This window comes from Eulemur rufifrons, chromosome 8 (assembly GCF_041146395.1).
Source record: "Eulemur rufifrons isolate Redbay chromosome 8, OSU_ERuf_1, whole genome shotgun sequence".
Taxonomy (NCBI): domain Eukaryota; kingdom Metazoa; phylum Chordata; class Mammalia; order Primates; family Lemuridae; genus Eulemur; species Eulemur rufifrons.
This window is the reverse complement of record NC_090990.1, coordinates 18177849-18199237: the sequence shown is the minus strand read 5'-3', so window position 1 is coordinate 18199237 and position 21389 is coordinate 18177849. Positions and strand designations below refer to the sequence as shown.

The 21389-nt window shown below is 50.5% G+C and overlaps 1 protein-coding gene across 1 annotated transcript in view; it reads left to right on the top strand.

Moving 5' to 3' along the window:
* The first annotated feature begins 3636 nt into the window (after positions 1–3636).
* SLC9A1 (solute carrier family 9 member A1) overlaps positions 3637–21389 on the top strand; it is a 50252-nt gene continuing 32499 nt past the window's right edge. The window contains exon 1 of the mRNA XM_069477520.1: positions 3637–4527. Within this exon, the coding sequence (XP_069333621.1) occupies positions 4173–4527 (355 nt within the window). The 5' untranslated portion in view covers positions 3637–4172. The remainder of the gene's footprint in view (positions 4528–21389) is intronic.

Below are 21389 nucleotides of genomic sequence, written 5' to 3'. Positions count from 1 at the left end.
CTTCACGAGAGCCCGTGGGGTTGGCACTATTGTTGCCCCCCATTATGGAGGAAGAAACTGCAGAACAGGGACTGACTTACCCAGGGTCTTATAATTCATGAGTGGCGGTCCTGGGATTTGAACGTAGACAACGTGGCTATCATGGAAGGCAGCCCCTGTATTTAACTGTTATTCTTCACTGCCTCCCCAGGGCTGGGCCTTGGGCACAGACTCTGCCAGGTGGTTTCTACCAAGGACTCTTTCCTGGTATTGTCATGTTGTAACCTTTTTCAGGCCATGGAAGATCTCAGGCTGGCATTTCCTGGCCTTCCTGGGATCTGCTGGCACCTAGAGACTGGGCTGGCACCCAGAGACTGAGGACTGGAGTGGGGGAGAGTCAGAGGGTGGGGAGGATCAGAGCACACCAGTGAATGCTGGCTTCAAGAATGGAAAGGAATATAGGTCTTGGGGTTCTGTCCTGGGGGCACCTGTGGAAAGTCCCTTCGCCAGCCCCACCCTTCCCCTCTTTTCTTCTTTTTACACTGAACCTGTGGTGTTTTGAAAGAGTGCTGGACTCAGGTGTTACAAACCTGACTTAAGTCCTGGATCTGCTTCCTAATAGCTGTGTAACCTTGGACAAATGGCTTTATATCTCAGAGCCTTGGTCTTTTCACGTGTAAATGGGAATGAGACTGGCAGCTACTATTTATTGAGCCTTCTGTGCAGCAGGACTTCGATCGTTGGTAAACCTGGGCACTTGGCTGTGAACTATAGAGAGCTGAACAGTTGGGAGGCATTATTGCCATTATTCTGATCCTTGCTCTAAATGCTGTTCTTCTTTTTGGTTATTTCCATTATAGCCGATGTTCTCCTTTCATCTGTTTCTAGATAACACAAGGCCCCTGACCTTCTCTGAAGGCTCTTGTAGGCTTTTTTGTCATCTTCCAGGTGGCTGGACCTGTGCCTGGAGAATGTGAGGTACAGAGAACTCAGTTTAATGTTGCCACCCTCGGTTAGGAGAATATCATTCTATTATTTATTTATATTTATTTATTTACTTTTAGAGACAGGGTCTTGCTATGTTGCCCAGGCTGGACTGCAATGGCTATTTCACAGGCACGATCATAGCACACTTAGCCCCAAACTCCTAGGCTCAAGTGATCCTCCTGCCTCAGCCTGCTGAGTAGCTGGGACTACAGGTCACCACCACGCCTGGCTATTATTATTTTAATATACTTTTTTGTGGAAGGATAGCATACCTAGAGAAAAGTACACACATCATGTTATCTCAAAATAACTATAATACATCGGTGTAACCCTTGTAACTACCACCCAGTAAAGAAATAGATATCATCAGTACCCTAGAAGCCCTCATTGTTCCCACCTTATGCCCCCTCCTTCCTTCTGTCACCTCCTTCCTCCTCATGGCTTATCTCTGTGTTGTCAGAGCTCAGTACAAAGCCTTGTTAGGAGATCCAGTAAATATTTGTTAAACTGAGCCAAGCCTCTGTGAAATTACTTGTGATCTTGAGCCAGTCACTTTGACTTTCTTGGTCTTTTTTTTTTTTTTTTTTTTTTTTTGAGACAGAGTCTCACTCTGTTGTCCGGGCTAGAGTGAGTGCCGTGGCTTCAGTCTAGCTCACAGCAACCTCAAACTCCTGGGCTTAAGCGATCCTACTGCCTCAGCCTCCCGAGTACCTGGGACTACAGGCATGCGCCACCATGCCCGGCTAATTTTTTGTATATATATATATTTTAGTTGTCCATATAATTTCTTTCTATTTTTAGTAGAGATGGGGTCTCACTCTTGCTCAGGCTGGTCTCGAACTCTTGACCTCGAGCGATCCACCCGCCTCGGCCTCCCAGAGTGCTAGGATTACAGGCGTGAGCCACCGCGCCCGGCCTGACTTTCTTGGTCTTTTTTTTTTTTTTTTTTTTTTATTTTTTATTTTTATTTATTTTTTTTTTTATTTTACAGAATCAAAGAGTCTAACAGTATATCTTGTTAGATACAGTATGTCCTCATAATGTATACATTATTTCTTGTACAATGATATGAAATAATATGGGAAATATTCATGATAAATTATTAAGTGAACAGTGCAAGTTAAAAACAATAGTTTCATATTTTTTTCCCCACCCCCCCTTTCCCGAGTCAGCACCTTCAAATGTTACCACTCCCCAAACGGTGCGCAATGCACCTTTCTTGGTCTTAATTTGCTCTTCTGCAAAACAGGGACAGCACTTCAGTAATTTCAATACCTCTCAACCCTGGCTGTGAATGAGAGCCTTTGAAAAAGTATCCATCCCTGAAGCAACTGAATCTAAATCTCTGAAGGTGGGTCCCAGGAAATGGCATTTGTAAAAAGCTTTCCAGCGTACAGCCACGATCTCTTTAACCTTACCGATTCCATCCAACACCATAGGTTCAAATCTCAGTTCTACTACTGTTGTGGGTTGAATCGTGTCCCCCCTAAAAGGCACTGAAGTCCTAATTCCCAGTGCCTGTGAATATGAACTTATTTGGATAGGGTCTTTGAAGATGATCAGGTTGAGATGAAGTCATCAGGGTGGACCCCTAATCCAACCAATCTGACTGGTGTCTTTAGAAAAAGGGGAAATCTGGACTCAGAGACAGAGACATAGGGACAACTCCATATAAAGACTGAAGTTATGCTGTCACAACCAAGGAACACCAGACATTGCCTGCAAACCACCAGAAGGTAGGAGAGAGGCATGGAACAGATTGTCCCTCACAGCCCTCAGCAGAAACCAACCCTGCCAGCACCTAGAGGTTCTGATCTCTAGCCTCCTAGTTTATGGAACTTTGTTACAGCAGCCTTAGTAAACTAACACAACTATTTACATACTAACTAAGGAACTGACTTCATCTGTTTCTTCGTCTGTAAAACTGGAACCAAAATAATGTGCCGGAGTGTGTTCTAAATACTTTACGTGGAGTGTCTCTTTGTAATCACTTTAGTCCTCTGATATAGGTACTTCTGCTATCTCCACTTTACAGATGAGGAAGCTGTGAAACAGAGACGTTAAGTAACTTGCTCAAGGTCACATGGTAACTGAACACATAAGATATCTTTCACGGTTACTGGAAAGCCTTCACGAGACTGCAGCTGTGGAGTGAAGTGAAAGCGCTTTGTAAATAGTACAGCACTTTACCCACGTTAGTGGAATCTCTGTAAATTCAGGACTTTCTTCTTCTTCTTTTTTTTTTTTTTTTTTTTGCCGTCTCTTACTCTTCTTCCTCTTCCTACGCGGTACTTCCTTCCCTTGGCGACAGGGGCCGCTGCACTGCGCGGGCGCTGACAGGTCGCTCTAGCCTGCGCGCCGGCTGCTCGCTGGTGCCTATAAGTGGCAGCGCCGGGCTCAGCCAGGCATCAGTGCGCTGCCGCCGGGGCCAGGGCAGGGTCTGGAGCTGGACGCGGAGGAGCTGCAAGCTGGGCCGGGGCGGAGCGCAGCGCCGCGCCGGGGCCGCAAGGAGGGGCGTGTTGCTGTTGGCCCACCGCGAGCCGCCCCCAGCCCGCGCCCAGGCGCCTTCCCGCCAGGCCGCCTGCCTCCGCCTTCCGCCTCCCTCCATTTCCCCGGAATCTAAGCCCGGCGCGCCTGGACCCCGGCCCTTCTCTGGGTGGGAAAGCTCTCAGCCGCTTTCCGGCTTCACTCCTTCCTCGCAGACTGGGCTCCCAGCCTCCTCTCTCCTTTTCCTGAACCGGGTTTCACCCCCGTCGGTCCCCTTCCTTTAGCTCAGGCTCCCGACCCCTTCCCTCAGCCCAAAGTCCCGAGCTCCTCAGTCACTTTCCTCAGCCGAAAGTCCCAGCTTTTGCTCTTCCTTTCCCTTGGCCGGTGTCCTGCGTATCCTGTCCCTTCCTCTGTCCCCAGGGCTCATTCTTCCCCTCTTCCCTCTTCCCCTCTCCCAGGCCTGGAGTTCCAGACCTTTAGTCTCCCGTGGTCCTTCCTGGATCCTTGTCCCTCTTTTCCGAGTTTGGAGTTCCAGATTGCGAACCCAGCCTCCCTACACCCCCAGGGGAGTGCTTCCACGAAAATACCTCTCTAAAACATGAACATTTTGTAGAGACTACTCCAGTCTCTCTTCCCACTTGCTGACCCCTTGCTACCTATGTGCCAGGTTTTGCTCTCACTAAGCTAAGGGTCGAGGCCTGCTGGGCTGGGGAAGCAGCATGATGCATCTGTGGTCTGGCATCTGTGGCCTCTCTCCACCTCGGATCTTCCCTTCCTTACTTGTGGCGGTAGCTTTGGTGGGGCTGCTACCTGTTCTCAGCAGCCATGGCCTCCAGCCCAGCCCTACTGCCAGCACCATCCGAGGCTCAGAACCACCACGGGAACGCTCCATTGGGGATGTCACCACTGCTCCACCAGAGATCACCCCAGAGAGCCGCCCTGTTAACCATTCCGTCACTGACCATGACATGAAGCCGAGAAAGGCGTTTCCAGTCTTGGGCATCGACTACACACATGTGCGCACACCCTTCGAGATCTCCCTCTGGATCCTGCTGGCCTGCCTTATGAAGATAGGTAAGTCCAATTTGCTCTGATGCTACCATTGCCACCGGACTGGTGAGCTTCTTGCCCCATCTCTTACCATTTGCGACTGCCTAGGAATAAGGGTCTGAACTACTCCTGTAACGTTGGCAGGATCTTGGTTCTCCTCAAACTCCAGCTCTGGTCTGAGGCCTTCCAAGTTTGGAGCCAACATTGTGTACAGGAGAGAGAAGGATTAGAGGATGGGATGCGTCTGATACTGAGTACCTTCAGCAGGGCTTCCAGGCCTGGCAAGTCACCTCTGGCTGGGCCAGACCCCGAGGGGTGCCAGGCACCCAGCTGTGAGTGAGACAGAGAGGAGTATCTTCTGGCAAGTGGCACATGCTGCTCTGTCAACAGCAACCAGTACAATTTATTACAAGTTCAATGGGAGGGTGTTCCAGGATGGAGTGTATTTCTACTTAGCCTGTTTGAGAAGTTTAAGTATAGCAGGGACCTGGACATAGGAAATTTACAAGTGTGGTGAAACATGAGGGATCCCCATATTCTCACCTTCCTTCATCCCCAGAGTGGTATCTGTCAGCTTTGCCTGCCCAGGCTGGTTAGAAGCCCCTGAGTCAGTTTCCGGCCCAGGAATGCCAGCCTTTATAGTCTATGGGACAGGGGGCCCTGGCAATTTTTAAAGTCTGCTTTGGGGGTGGAGGGAGAGAGGAGGAGGCTGAGGCTTGGTTTGACCCCAGCTCACCCCTATGTTGGCACCCAGCTGTGTCTCAAGGTGCTGTCTGGGTCAGCCAGGCACCTTGGCCTGCTGCTCAGTAAAGTAGGCGAGGTACAGGGGCAGGGGCTAGGGGTGTTCTGGTCTGAAGAGACTTTGAAACATTCTTTCTGGGAGAAGGAAACAGAAAAATTGTTTCCTCCCGGAGGGTTTTTCTCCCTGTGGGGCCTGAGCACCCTGTTCTACTGGATTATTAGTGGAACTCACTGGAGCCTCCATAGCCCAGATGTCCCTGGAAGTGGTGTCAGGGGGCTTTGAAAACTGCCTGTGCTTTTTCAGCCTGCCCCTGCTCGCTGTGGAAGGCATGAGGTCCCTGGACTCCGCCATCCCCTTTGCTTGAGATTTGGGTTTGGGGAGTTTGAGACTCTTGGCAGGAAGCCTTGCAGCTCTCTCAAGGACATGCAGGAGCTGAGTGGCAATGCCAGGCTGGTGTGAGGCAGGCTCTGGGACATGCTGCCGGAGGGCACTGGTGCCTTTGATTTGATAGATCCAGGAGCTGGTTTCCTGGTGTGGGACTTTGGTGCTGAGCCGGTCCCAGTGACAGAGCCTTACATGGAGCTGGGCCATCAGCACCTATACCCTGATGGCAGCCAGTTTCCCAGAAAAAAAATCAAGGACTGGGCAAGTGGAAGCATATGTACTGATTCTGACATAAATGCATGACCTTGAACAGCTGGGACCTTTTTCTGTAGGTCTCCTTCACCTGTGAAATCTCAGTTTGACCATACCAATTGAATCATGAAACCTTGTGTCTTAATTTGTTGTAAGCTGAAGTGACTGTGATGTGTCATTTGACTCTGAGACCAGGAAGAGACCTCACAAGTCCTGTCTATAAATTGCCTCCTCTCTCCAACACCTTCACCTCCCAACCACACCTGGCATTGTATTAGGGCACTGGGCTGGCACACACACTGCAGGTCTCGATGCCTGCAGTGCATTGACAGCATGACACAGACCCCACTCTGGGCAGTCAGAAGTTTGTCCCTGCAGGCGTGATATCGCTAATCCTAATGGGGTCAGGCTTGGCCTGCTTTGTCACCACCTGAGTGCTGTGCCCAGGACCGTGGACAGCTGGAGAGCAGAGATGGTGCCATGGCAAGGATATCAGTTTAGAAGTCAGGAAACCTGGCTTCTCATCCCATCTCCCTCTGTGACCTTGGGCCAGTCATGCCTCCCTACGCGTCAGTTGATCTTTGTGGTCCCTTCCAGGTCTGATGTTTCTGCCATTCCACTGACTCTGGAAACCCTGACAAGTCACTCAGCCTTGGGCCTTAGTTTTTCCTGGGGCTGGATGTGATCCCCTTTGCAATTCCAGAAGTCTGTGTCTCTGACGTGGAAAGGCATTTTTCTGCCTCTGAAAATAGAGGAGCCCTAGCCTCTGGCCATTCTGGGGAAAGAAAATGGAGAGAAAGGTGGCCAAAAGATCTCAAGGGTCCCTGTTAGGGTGGCAAAATTGAAAGCCTATTTTTTTCCCCCTTCACCTTTGCAGTGTAGAGTTGAAGTTTTAGTGTAGGATTCAGCTACCACTGTGCCACTCACCCTCTCTGATCCTGTTTCCTAATGTATAAAATGGGAAATAGAGCAGCAGATCTTACAGGTTAAGAAAAAAAAGGGAGATAAAGTATCTAGCTATAGTGCCGCTGATGTGACAATGACATAAATAAATGCATATAGCCTGGGTGCAGTGGCACAGGCCTGTAGTTCCAGCTCCTCGGGAGGCTGAGGCAGGAGGATTGCTTGAGCCCAGGAGTTGCAGGTTGCAGTGAGCTATGATTGAGCCACTGCACTCTAGCCTGGGCAACAGAATGAGACCCTGTCTCAAAAAAAAAAAACCATATAAAGCTGATTTTGTATATACAGGAAGCGCTCAGTGAGTGGCAGTTGCCTCTGTCAGTATTTTAATCACCTAAGACAAATGCATCCCTACCTCAGCCTTCTACAGTCTTCCTCTGAGGCTGGGGGATTACAGATCTCTCAAACTGGCCTGGTGGCTCATGCTTGTAATCTTAGCACGCTGGGAGGCTGAGGTGGGAGGATCACTTGAGGTCAGGAGTTCGAGACCAGCTTGAGCAAGAGCGAGACCCCATCTCTACTAAGAGTAGAAAGAAGTTAGCCTGGCAACTAAAAATAGAAAAAATTAGCCAGGCGTGGTGGCGCATGCCTGTAGTCCCAGCTACTTGGGAGGCTGAGGCAGGAGGATCGCTTGAGCCCAGGAGTTTGAGGTTGCTGTGAGCTAGGCTGACGCCATGGCACTCTAGCCAGCGCAAGAGAGCAAGACTCTGTCTCAAAGAAAAAAAAAAAAAACACCAAAAACAAATCTCTCAAACCTAGGCTGCCACCAGGTGTCCTTCCTTAAAGTTTCTGGGTTTTGGGTATGTCCTAGTCTTCTGTTCACTTGGGTTGCCTCCAGAGCTGTTGTGGGGGGGGAGAGAAGATGGAACCAGTTGCCTTAGGGGGCAGAGTTGGGGGGTTGAGGCCATGCTTCCTCTGCACTTTCAGCTACCCAAGAGCCCAGGAGCTTATTTTGGGGTCTTGCCTCTTCTCAACATACCAGCGTGGGTAGCAGTTACGTTGGAGCCCTCATTCTGTCATGTTGGCAGCTGCTTCCCTTGCAAGGTACCCCTCCTTTAAGAATAGAAAGTGCTTTGTGCAGTTCTTCCTATCCTAATCATGGAGCAGAGCCTCAGGTAGATTCCTGCAGAGACTGGTGTGGGAGGGGTAAGGTGGGAGCTGAAGTTCTAGAGTAGATGCTTCTGGGTTCTATTCTGCCTCTGACTCAGTGGGTGACATTAGGCAAGTCACTTCCCTTGTTTGGGCCTCTATTCTCTCTGTGACAGTCAGGAATTCTTGCCTTTTCCTTGGTGGGGAGGGGCTGGTGGCCCGAGGGGGATTCAGGCTATTGGGAGAACTGTGAGAATGACCCTAAGCCTTAGGGTCAGGTCCACTCCCCACCCCAACCCCGCATTGTGGTTTGGACCCTGCATGAATTCTGCTTTGTTCCCAGTTCACCTGACTCCCAGTCCAGTGCTTGCTCCAGGGGACTACCTCACTGTAACCCAGCTCACCACTGGCATCCCTTGCGTTTATGTAGCCATATCTCTGACCCAGAATGGCTGGCAGAGGCCTGGGAGCCCATAAAGCAGGTATTCATCTTGTCTCCTGACCAGGGACAAAAAAGCCTTCTTTTGTCCCTTTGTATCCTATAGCTTTTTTTTTTTTTTTTTTTTTGCTTTTCCTTTTTGCAAGGCGTATCCTGCCATCTCCTCCTTAGAATGAGTCTATGAATAGAGGAGGTGGGGTCACTGCTCACTTCCCATTTGTGAATATCAGACCCAGTAACTAGTTTCCTGTAAAAAATGACGCTAGAACTCTCTCACTTCTCAAAAGAAGAGATGAACAAACACCTTAAAGGTCACCTTGAAATTGTCTCTAGAAGCCCAGGTGGAGGTGGTGGCTCATACCTGTAATCCCAGAACTTTGAGAGGCCCAGGGGGAGGATGGCTTCAGGTAGCACCTGTGTCTCCAGGAGTGCCGGGGCACTTTAAGGGCATAAGTTGGTCAGATGGCCTGGACTTCATTCAGCTGAGCACCCATGAGGCTCACCTTTCCTCTGGGTCCCAGCCAGCCCCACCCTATCCAGCTCATAAAGGAAAGACATCGTCAGAAACCCTGGGTTCTTCCCCTGACCCTGTGTCTTGGTACCTGTGTGTCCATGGACCTTGGGATTCATGCACCTCATTTCTCTGAATCTGACTTGCCTCATCAGTAAGGTGAAGATACTGTCTCCGCCTTCTAAGACCCAGGTAGAGATTGAATGCCCGGCTCACTGTAGCAGCTTTCAGAGCCCATTACGGTTCCTCTCCTTTAGGACGGGGGGGGGGGGGGGGGGGGGGGGGGGGGGTGTCTTCTCAGCTCACTCCAGCCCACGGCGTTTACTTTCTCCCCCTGAACCCTGCCCCCTTATTGTTTATCCGTAACTTTGACATTAGACCTAGTCTGCCCTGTGACATCTCCTCTGTTGGGGTATGTGTGTGTGTTTTAATAATAATTACCATTTATGGAGTATCTACAGAGTAGTGTCAGGCACTTTATAAAAGAAATCTCATTTAATCCCTACTAAAATCATACGAGATAAAGGCTATCCCTGTTTTGCAGATGAGGAAATAGCCCAGAGAGGTTATCTTCAGTGATGCTGAATTACGATTTATTTTCTATTACAGTCTTGGCATAGCCTCCCAGAGGGGTGCAGCTGCATCTTCTGCCTCTCGTGTTCCCCTCAGCAGCTGCACACATCCCTGCAGTGGGTAGTGCCCAGCTCACCGCACCTGCGCTCGGGAATTATGGGACTCCCTCCAGGGCTTGGGCTAATGTCAATGGTGGGAGCCCTCTCCCTGCCCTGAGAAAGCTGTAGGTGTTCCGTGCGTGGCTTTGGGCCTGTCCTCTGTCCCTGTGAGTGTGTATGGGTGCACCCAAATCCTGTAGTGAGGCTGGGCCTGTCCCTTGTTCTCTGGTAGTGACCATGACTGCCATTGCTCTGCTGGTGCCCTCTCAGCAGTCTGACCAAACCTTGCTTCTTCCCTGCTTGGGCAGGGGAATGCCAGCTAAAGGGTGGTTTTCTTTAGCTAGCAGGTGGTAGCTGACTGTGACCTCCTGCCTCTGAGCAGTAAGGGTGATGGGCTTCTTTGGGTTATCCTCAGGGCCCAGTAGGATCCCCTGAGAGGCAGCTTCTGTGTTGGGAGCAGGTGGCACAAATTTCTTTAGCTCTACAAAACAGGAGGAATTTAGTAGTAATTCTCATTAGAACTGAAATTTGTTGCCAGAGCACCTGCATGTGCAGTATTTAATTTTGATCTTCTCAATGGTCCTGTGGGTTAGCATAGCACGTGGTATTGATGTACCCATTTTACATCTAAGGAAACTGAGCCCTGGGTCACTTAGCTAACTAAGCTGAGGTCATTTAGCAAGTAAGTGGTAGAGGTCACAATCCCTGGACTCCTAACCCAAGGCCCCATCCTCTTTCCTACCAGGCTGATATATGGGGCTGTTGTAAGGATCAAGGGGAACAAGAAATCCAAAGGAGCTTTGAGGAGAGTAAATGACCAGACACTTCCACATTGGTAACCTGGATGTTTGTCAGGAGGGACACCAGATCCTCCTGTAGGAAGGAGGGGCTGAAGGAGCCGAGTGGTCTGGAGCCTTGGCTGGCTCAACTCCAAGTTCTCCAACCCCTCAAACAAACACACCTGCATTTGCATGAAGGAGGTGTTTGAGGGCTGAAGTCAGACTTGGAACTGTCATCCTTATAGCCCTTGTCTGTGAAGCAGCAAACCTTTGGAATAGAGGGCTTTTCCCTTCCCTCCAAGTGGCGTTATAGGCCCTCGGGGAGAGGAAAGGACAGGCAGGGAAGTGAATTACAATGGAGGATAAGAGACCTGACTGAAACTCTGTCTCAGCTCTTTGCTTCCCAGCTGTGTGACCTTAGGTAAGGCACAACCTCTCTGAGCCCCCGTTTCCTATTGGTAGTATTTTTGTTTAATACTTGTTAATAATATTAGCTGCCACTTATTAAGCTCCTGTTTCAGAGGCTGTGTTAGGAAGGTACTTGCACAGCTAGAAAACATTGGAATTTAAGCCCTCATCTGTCTGACTTCAGAGTCTGTGTTCTTTTCATCCTTATGCCCTGACTCCAAGGGCCTTTTCAGCGTAGAAATTTAGTTTTTCCCATAATCATTTTGAACTGGGTAGGTTTAAAGGTTTTAATATTTCAAGTCTTGGCTACTCTCTGTGGATCACTTCTTGGGTTTGGGGAAAAAACTGTGACCCCCTCCAAGTTCCACTGTGAAACAAATAGCCTTTCTCATAGATGGTGGCATTCGGAAACACACAGGAGTGACAGGGAACTGGAGCTAGGGGGCCGAAGCCTCCCTCTGGGAATGCCAGCCTGTGCAAAGCCTCCGTTTCTCCTCTCCCCCCTCCCCCACCTGCCCCCTTTCCTTCGGAGGCATGGGAAGAAGGCTCGCTCAGCAAACCCGGGACCTAGGTTATTCCTGAGTCATCCACTGCCTGTGTGGGCCTCATTTTGCAGCACTCACTCCCCCTGCAAATGTCTGAGTCAGACATGTCTCCCCAAGGTTGTCTGCACACACCGCACTGGGCCAAACCTTCTCTTTAGATGCCGATAAACATCAACTGATACTTCAAGGCAGCCTGTGATTATATGTGGGTATTTTTAATCTTATAGACTATTCTAATTTTAACTGAACTAAGTTTTGGGTTGGGCCTGGATCAGTGGGCTGTCCCCCTTCCCCCTAAAGCGCATCCAACATGCAGGACCAGTTTTGGGGTCTCAGCCAGACCTGAGCCCTGAGATCTAATACTACTTGCCGAGAATCTGGAGTTCCCCAAATTACCCCAGCAAGCTGTTTCCTGAAAAGATATGTCCTTAAGCAGCTCTGACTGTGGCTCAAGATGAGACGGGCTGTTCCTTTTCAGGCCCCCTTCCCAGTCCCTCAGGGGACACTTACCCCTAAGCCCAGACTGGCCTTTCCACAGTGCTGAGCCTGTTTGAGACTAGGGCACCGAAGGTGAAGGGGTGACACACAGCGGTGGGTAAGACAGAGCCCACAAGTTCACCAAAACAGTAAATAGCTAATACTTACATGGCACTTGCTGCACGCCAAGTAAAGCTCGAAAAGGCTGTGTCTTTGCACTGGCCACCCAGGACTAAGAGCAGCTTATTGAGAGCCTGGGTCCAAGAAGCAGGCCCACTGAAGTCAGCCAGCAGGAGTTTAGCATGTGGCCCCGCGGGGAACAAAGAGGAGTGAGATCCAGGCCTGATTATTAGGAGCTTCCAGTCTGCCCAGTGGGCAGACTCCTGGCAGAGGCGAGGTGCAGAGGGAGTGAGCAGTCCCTGAGGACTGGGGTGTTTAGAGAAGGCCTTTCAAAGGAGGTGGAACTTGAGCCCAACTCTAGAAGGATGGAAAGAATTAGATAAGCAAGCTATACTTAGTACCTATTCCCATAAGAATGTAAGCCTCTTGAGGCCAGGGGGCCTTTGTTCACCCTTCTTATCTGTGCCTGGCACAGAGTAAGGGCTCTGTAAATATTTGGGGAATGGATGAACAAATGAGCATGTGTCTGACTTCCATGAAGAGATACGGTCCCTGCAAAGCCTTGGGGCAGACAAGAAACCAGTTTGACTGCTCAGAGGAGGGAGGGCAAGGGTTGCAGAGGCTTCTTGGTGCCAGACTAAATGCCAGGCCAGAGAGTTTAACTGAGTTCATTGGGAAAATGACACTGACACTCACAGATTGATACTTTAGGCATCAGCCAGTGTTTTAGTGGTGCTGCTGCGCCACCTCCCTTGGCATGACTCTAATGGAGGGTCTGCGAGGGCATCCTCTCGGGCTGGGTGGGGTCTCTCTGGGAAGATCTGGGTCTGTTTGGTCTGCCCTCAATTTGTGTAAGTAAAAGGGAGATACCAGAGCTTCCTTGGGGAGCTGCCGAGAGCCCTAATTGAATTAAGCTTTTTCCGGGAAGATTCCTCAAGCCATAAACTGCACTGTGACTGTGAATTAATGAGACCAGTGGCCATAAACCATACAAGAAGGCAATCTTATTAATTTATAGTTATACCTGGACAGGTTTACTTATGGCTTCTCTTTGCTTTTATGTGTGTTGGGGTGGGCTGGGGCCAGAATCTCCTTTCTGTGGCAGATTTATTTTTATAATCTGAATAAATAAAGCACGTAAAACATGTTAATGGTAAAACAACAAAAAACAAAACAAAAACAAAAAAATAAAACCCAACAGTACAGAAAGGTATTACAGTAAAAAGTAAAAGTCCCCTCTTCACTTCTCTGACCACCCCCATTGTCATACTCCCTAGAGGTTACCACTGTTAACTTTCTTGTCCATATTTTTAGAAATTCTCTATGTATATATGAGTATGTGAGTGTGTGTGCACATGAGGCAAATTTAATTTTCATAAAGCCTTTGTGTAGGCCGAGAATAGTGGCTCATACCTATAATCCTAACACTTTGGGAAGCCGAGGCGGGAGGACTGCTTGAGGCCAGGAGTTCAAGACCAGCCTGAGCAACATAGCAAGACCTTGTCTCTACAAAAAAATTTTTTAAATTAGCTGGGTGTGGTGGCGCATGCCTGTAGTCCCAGCCACTCAGGAGGCTGAGGCAAGAGGATTGCTTGAGCCCAGGAGTTTGAGGTTGCAGTGAGCTATAACTGTACCATTGCACTCCAGCCTGGGTGACAGAGTGAGACTCTGTCTAAAAAAAAAAAAAAAAAAAAAAAAAAGCGGTTATATAAAGGGAAAGAGCTCTGGGCTGGGAATTGGGGACCTGAGTTCTAGTCCCAACTCTTCCTCTTTCCTGCATATTGACCTATGGTAGGTCATTTTGCTTCTCTGGGCGTTAGTTTACCTATCTGTTGATTTCATTGTGAAAGGCCTTTTGGGGCTTTCCAGTGGGAAGGGCAGTCATCCCAGGGGAGCCCCTGCTCTGTTGCGGCCTGGGCAGTTTCTGAGGTACTCAGAGAAGGAACTCTGCTACACAGCCCCATCCTTTGGAGGTAGGCCCGTTCTGTCTTCGAGCCCTGGCTTCAAAGCACCAATTTCTCAAGTACAGGATCATGATCATCTCGAACTCCAGATCAGTGTTATGAGATTGAAGAAATGGGCATTTATGTTTTACTGGCTGGGATGCTGGAGAGATCAGAGCAGAGGAGGAGAGATGAAGGAAGCTGCTGCCTTTTTTTTTTTTTTTTTTTTTTCCTTTTTTAAGAGATGGGATCTTGCTGTATTGCCCAGGCTGGAGTGCAGTGGTGTGGGCATAGCTCACTGCAGCCTCAAATTCCTGGGCTCAAGTGATCCTTCCACCTCAGCCTCCTGAGTAGCTGAGATTACAAGTGCAAACCACTGCACCCAAGGGAAGCTTCTTGAAGGAGGTGGTCTTGAGGTGGGCTAGGTGGAACATCATTTAGGAGGGGTTGCTTAGGGATTCTGGCTTAGGTGGGAGAATGGACTGGGTGACCTGTTGTTCTTCTAAGATCTAGGTTTCTAAGATTCTTCTGAGTCCATGATGGAGTTCATGGACCCTGCAAAACAGTCTGCAGACATTGTATATGGGCACTTTTATCAGGGGAAGAGAGCCCATAGCAGCCACAGATGGTTTTTTTTTTTAACAGGGTTGATTATCAGTGTGCAAGTAGCGATAGATTCTAAAGGTTAAGAGCTTCTGCCTTTTGTGCTGTGGGAATTTGAAGAAGGGTAAAGGACTAAGTAGTCTGAGGTGAATCCTTGGAGGAGGTGGTACTTAATTCTGGGATGAGTAGAGTTTGCCTGGGGGACTACAGAATGCCCTCTAGGCAGGCCAGGGGAAGGAACCCAGTCAGAATGAGTGAGCTGTGTCCTGAGGGAAGAGGAGGGAAAATGAGTCCTTAAGGTAGAGAAAAACTTTTCTGGGTTGGAGATCAAAGCAGACGTAGCAGGCTTCTCCTGCACCATGCAGGCAGGGAAGGTGCTGGCTTCCTTCTGCCCCCTGGGTCTGCTGGGTTGCCATGGGTGAGCCCATCTCACACCCCAGTAGGTGACTCAGGCCTCCCGCCCTTTTTCCTAAAGTGCCTGCGGCCCAAGCACACCTATGAGGCTCTGTTAGAGGAGGCAGCAGACACACAATAGAGAGCCTCTGAAGGTGGTCTGGCTTTGAGGGTACGGTGCTATGAAGCCCTGTCTGGCCTCTGCTGTGTCCCTGATCTCTGCTCTCACTGTGCCAGTGAGTGAAAGTATAGAATATGATGCCAAACCCAGTGGCTCATACCTGTAATCTAGCACTTTGGGTGGCCAAGGCAGGAGGATTGCTTGAGGCCAGGAGTTCAGGACCAATCTGGGCAACATAGTGAGACCCTGTCCCTACAGAAAAACCCCAAAAATTAGCCATTGTGGTGGCGTGTGCCTTTGTAGTCACAGCTACTCGGGAGACTAAGGCAAGAGGATCACTTGAGCCCAGGAGTTGGGGGCTGCAGTGAGCTATGACTACACCACTGCACTCCAGCCTGGGTGACAGAGCAAGACCCTGTGTCAAAAAAAACAACAACAAAACAACAATAACAACCCAAAACCCCCAAACGATATTCTAACTCTAGAATGTTAGAGGTAGAAAGAACCTTATCACAGCCTGTGGGGGGAACAGAGATGTTTTGATCCAGTCCTCCCATTTTCCAGTTGAGGCCCAGAAAGGACTGGCCCCAGGGCACACGTGAATTAATGGCAGAGGCAGAGCTCTTCTCTGCTCTATTAACTAACTGAGGGATCTCTAGGCAGTACAGTTAGGCAGGACCAAGAGGAGGGGCTGTGGTCTTTGGTCTTTGGCCTGGATGTTGGTATCTGAGCATTGGTAAATCTGTTTTCCCAGTGGGTCCTTTAAGCCTAAAGGCAGGCAGCTTCCTACTGGGGTATTTATCAGGGAACTGTCCCTGGCAGGGAAGCCGTTGTGCCTTAGCCACACTGGTCCTTACATGGGAACCAAGTACAGGGCTTGGGACCTTTGAGCCAGCCTGGAGACTTCTGCCCTCACTCACTGAATTCCTCAGGCCCAGTAGTCTATCACAAACCAATGTTGAGCTTGGGTGCTGTGCTTTTTATAGCATCTTTTCCATCAAGCCAGGGAACAAGATTCTATCTCCTGGGTCCTGGGTCCTGGGCCAGGGCCCACAGGAATCTGGATGCCGTACCAGGTAGGCAGCATGCCAGCATTGTGCGGGGCCTACTCACCTAGCTGAGCAAAGCCTAAAACTCAAGTTACAGCTAGATGGGGGAGGGTGAGCAGGCACCCCACCCCACCCTTCCCTAACTGAGCCCAGCCTGCCTGGCTGGTGGAAGAAGGTACAAAGATGTATGAGAACTGCTTCTCTTAAGGAGCTCAGGGACTGGTCTAAGAAATGCGATACAGATGCAGAAGAATCAGGCAGTAAAAAGTGGGTGTGATTTAAAGTGCAGATGGACTTTCATGGGAGTTTAGAGGTGGAAGAGAGGCCGTCCCACCTGGGAGGATCGGGGAGGCTTGTGCAAAAGTGATCTTTGAGGTAGGCCTAGATGAGATGCTTGAATGAGATCTCACTGGGCACAGTAGGAAGCTTCTACTTGGGTTAGAACCTCTGGTTTGCAGAAGAGTGTCCCAGTTCCCTCTGGAAACATGCCCACAAGCATGGTGGTCAGGAACACAAGTTTTATAGCCCCACAGACCTGGGTTCAAATCTCAGCTCCACCACTTTGTAGCACCATGACCTCGGGCAAGTCACTTACTCTTTTTGAGCCTCAAGTTGATCATCTGTAACATGGAATAACACTTACCTGGCAGAGCTGTTAGGGGGATTGGGGAAGTTTCTATGTAAAATAAATAGCACAGAGTTTGCCACATTCTGAACACACATAAATGGTGGCTCTTAGGAGTCCTTCTAGAATCAGGAAGAAGAGAAATACTGGCTTGTTTTCTCTGGCTCTTGTATCTCCCAACAACTGAAAAATCACTCAGCAAAACTTATCGGCACCTATTGGTGCCTTGCTGTGTGTCCAGTGATGTGCTAAGCACAAAGGTGAGCTGGCTATGGCGAGAGAATGTTGATCTTTTGGATGAGTATATCCCTTAGGTGGGTAGACCACTCCCCAGCTTCCATCAGGAAACCTTTAGTGGGAGATGATGCACTTATTTCTTTTTTTATAAATGAGGGAACAGGCCCAGAGAGGGAAGTGACCTGCCTAGGGTCCTAATGCCTGACAGTAGTACAGCTGAAGCCAGACCAAGGGCTTCCCATTCCAAGTCCTGTGCTATTTCTCCTGCGTAATATTTATGTTATGCTACCTAGCTGGAGTAGCAAGACCGATCGCCTAAAACATTTAATGAGCAAGGCACAACTTTGTATGACAACTTGATGTGTAGCTATAAAAGCATTCAATTTAGCAGAACAGATGATAGTTTTTAAAATAGGCTAAGCTATGGTAAGTGCCAGGTGCGCTATGCCAATGTAAAGGGCAGAAGTCTGCCACTTCCTGGTTGCATCGCCCTGTCTGAGCCTCAGTTTGTCCAGTCAAATGGGGTAATGTCTGTAAAGCCCTGACACATTGTATATGCTCAATAGTGGAGGTTGCTGCTATTCCTGTAGCATTGAAGGAAAAAGTGAGGGTGGAGTGGAGCCCTGGAGGATGGTTTTAGGTATATGGGCCAGAGGGCATTGGGGTGGGGCTGAATGTCACCAATAGTGGGGTTGGGGTACAAATGCCACCGTGAGCTGAATTGCCTGAATTTGGTCTTCATTTGGGAGAGGGAGAGACACAGGCTTAGCAAACATTGATTGGATAAATACTGTACTGAAGATGGAAAGATGAATAAATATAGTCATAGCCTCAAGGGAGAGACCAGCATGTAAACAGGCACTTGTGGAGAGCTGTGAATTGCCACAGCAGGGGCCCACAGAGCTGTGGGTACATGGGAGGGAGAAAGGGGGGTGGATCAGGGGAGGCTTCCCAGAGCTTTGAGCTGGGTCCTGAAGGTTAAGTAGGAGTTTGCTCATCTCATACGGAGGGGAGAACTGGAGAAAGGCACAGAGATGTGGATCATGTGGAACCATTGACCTTTGCTTTTCAAACTCATTGGGACGTTTCCAACCGTTCCGCCTCATCGCAAAACACACCTCACGCACCTGCTTGGCTGGGCAGAGAAGGCGGAGGAGCTAACCACACCTGTAAGCAGGTGAGCACCTGTGATGGCTGTCACCCTACGTAGGCAGTGAGGAGGGAGCTACCTACCCTACCACTTATTGAGACCCTGCCAGGGCCTGGCCTCGTGCTGAGGGCCTCACGTAGTGCATTGTTGTTTGATGCACTATGCAACAGTCCCGAAGGCTTCCAGTCTTGGTAGGTAGCTTTACCCGGCTTACAGCTACTTTGGGAAAGTGGAATGGAATAATTAAGTGCTTAATGATTGCTCTGCTACTGCCCCAAAGCACAGGAGGCCTTTATGGAGGGGAGAAGTGTGGCTGGAATGAGCAGGGAGCACAGGTTTGTGCAGACACCTTCACCAGACCCTTCTAAGAGGAAGGAAGGTGGCAGATCAGGCAAAGACCACGACAAGGCTCTGAACAGCAGGCCCAGCCAGCTGGGGGGGATGTTGGTGATGTCAGTGAGCATCTAGAACCCCAGCCAGAGGGGTGTAGACATGGCCAGGCTCCTCATGCTGGTGGCAGGCATGGCCACAGGTATCGAAGGCTTGCCCTTCACTCCATCTCCTTTTTGGCTCTCCCCGTCCACATGAGCATCTCCACCCCAGTGACTCCCGAGCCTCTAGCCTTGGAATGGTCTCCCCCTCCACTCCTGCCTGCCTGTAATCAGCTCTTCACAGAGCAGCCACAGGGAGCTTTTAGAAATGTAAACCAGAACATGATGTTCCCCTGCTGAAACCTTTCAAATGCTCTCTGATAAACTTGGGAGAAAATCCAAGCAAAGTGTGACCCACACCTTTCTGCACGTCATGCTCCACTGATCTTCCAGCTCCAGTCACGCTGGCCTTCCTACGTTCCTCAAACACACCTGCCTTGCCAGGCCCAGTCCTCTTTGTGGCCTGCAGCCTGGAGCATTGCCCTTAGGCTGCCGCAGGCCAGCGTTATCATTCAGGCCCCAGATCAAATGTCGTCCCTTCAGAGAGGCCGCCCTGACCACCCAGTCTAATGTGCAGCACACGCCCCGCCAGATGCCTCCCCTGTCATGTCAGACACTATTCGGGATCTGAGGACACAGCCAGAAACAATACAGAAGAGGCTCCTGATGTCAGGGGGCTCCCATGCCAGCATGGAGCATGGGACAGTGGACACAACAATGTTAGGCAGTGACAAGTGTCCTGAGGAAAATGGACAAAAGAGAGATGGGGTTACCGTGGATGGTCATCAAAGGTCTTCTAAGGAGGTGGCATTTGAACTGAGGCCTGAATGATGAGAAGGAGCCCACCTTTTGAAGACCAGGACCCCTTAAAAAAGGGTATGTTTGAGGAACCTGGAGTGGGGTAAGAGGGGAAGTGTAGCATGAGAGTGGAGAGGAAGGCAAGGGCCAGGTCACGTTGGGCCCGAGGGCCTTAGGTTAGGATTTGAGGTCTGTGTGGTGCCACCCAACGCTTTTTTTTTTTTTTTTGAGACAGAGTCTCACTCTGTCACCCCAGCTAGAGTGTAGTGGCAACATCGCAGCTCACTGGAACCTCAAATTCCTGGGCTCAAGTTATTCTCCTGCCGCAGCCTCCCAAGTAGGTGGGACTACAGGTACGTGCCCTGACACCTGGCTAATTTTTCTGTTTTTTTGTAGAGATGGGGTCTCACTCTTGCTCAGGCTGGTTGCAAACCACCAACGGCTTTTGAGCAGCATGACAGAGTCTGACCTGCGGAGGGATGTGCAGGCAGCCTGGGAGTCAGATGGAGAGTTGACTCGGGCTCTGGGCTGGCTCCAAAGTGAGCTGAGCAAATCAGGTCCCTGCCTAGCAGCAGCTCGGCCTGGGTCTGTGAGAACAGCAGAGCAAAGCTTCCCGGCAGGCACGGCTGGCCAGCCCAGCAGTGGAATGGAAGCTCCAGCCTCGGACAGCCGCTAGCAGGGAGGGTGCACAGGGCTCTGGGACAGAGTGGGAGGGGATGGGGCCGAGTGGGCGCCGGGCTCTGCTAGACTCCTGCTGGCCTGCCCCCTCCCCTGTCCAGCCTCAGCGCCTGCAGTCGGACGGTCACCAGACCTGTCATGTGGGAGGCGTGGTACTGCCGAGCACCAGAGCCGGACAGGCCTGTTCCCAGCTGAACCCTATGGTCACAGCCTGAGGAGTTGTCAGCCAGGAAAGGGCAGACCTGGAATCAGAGAATCAGACTTTAGAGCTGGGAGGGATCCTAGAGACAGAGCGGGGCATCCAGGAGGTGTAACAGAGAAGACGGGGTTTGGGAATCAAAAGACCTGGACTTGAACCCTGCTCTTTCACTTGCAGCTGTGCGGCCCCTGCAGAGGGTTGTGGAGGTTAATTGAGCACGCTGTGGTGAGCACCTAGCAGGAAGGACTCGTAAATGTCTGGTACATGATGACAGAGCCTGGCCCAACCCCCTCATCTCACGGAGGAGGAAGCAGAAGGCCAGAGCGGAAGGGACTTGCCCAAGGCCCACAGAGCTGGCACTGAGCTCAGCTCTCCTGACCCTTAGTCTGAGCTCATCTGTGATGATATGAGTGAGTGGTCCTTCGTCCCACACCATTTCCTCTGGAACAGTTCCCTGTTCCTTCTGCAGAGGTGAGGTGGCTTCCCTGGTGTACCACCTTCTTTTCCACCTGCCTTGAGCACCTACTATGTGGCAGGCACAGCTGCGTGGGAGGTGGTTCCTACCCTTGAGGCGCTGACACTTGTGTTGGAGACAGACACAATAAACAGCTAAAACACAAGGCAGGCTCAAGTGATGCAGGGATGTAGCACAATGCAGGTGGCCCAAACCTAACTTGGAACATGCCCACCTCGGATTCAGTGCAAGGGAGTATGGACTCTTTTCTGTAGATGGGGGAACTGCCAAGGCTCTGTGGGGAGGCATGACCGTGACCGGCCTTTGTTTAGGATGAAGGCCCTCCTGGCTGATGGGGAATGGGCTAGATAAAGTTTTTCCCTGGTGTTCTTGGCGCTGAGAATTTCCGCCTCCTCCCTCTGGATAATTATCCTTCCTAAGAAATTGATCAGATGGGAAACTGCAGGAGATGGTTTGGGACAGCGATTGTGTAGGAGTTATGGGGAGAGTGGAGAGGAAGTAGCAGGAGAGGGGGATCTGTGCCAAGCAGCAGGAGGTGGCTCCCTTCGGAGGGGAGAGAGGGAAGCCTGGTCAGGGCCAGGAACCTAAAGCAGGATGCAGGTGGCTCTGGGGGAGCTAAGTCCCTGGTTGGGGAGAGGGGCGAGGGTAACTGGCAGGGTCTGGCTGTTCTGGGTCCACAGGAGCTGGGGAAAGTGTGAGGCAGTGTGGCCCAGCAGTCGGAGCCAGGCCCAGCCCTGCAGCTTGGCTGTTACGTGGCCCCTACGGCCCTGGCCCTTCCCCATCAGAAATTCCCTTCCCAGGACCTAT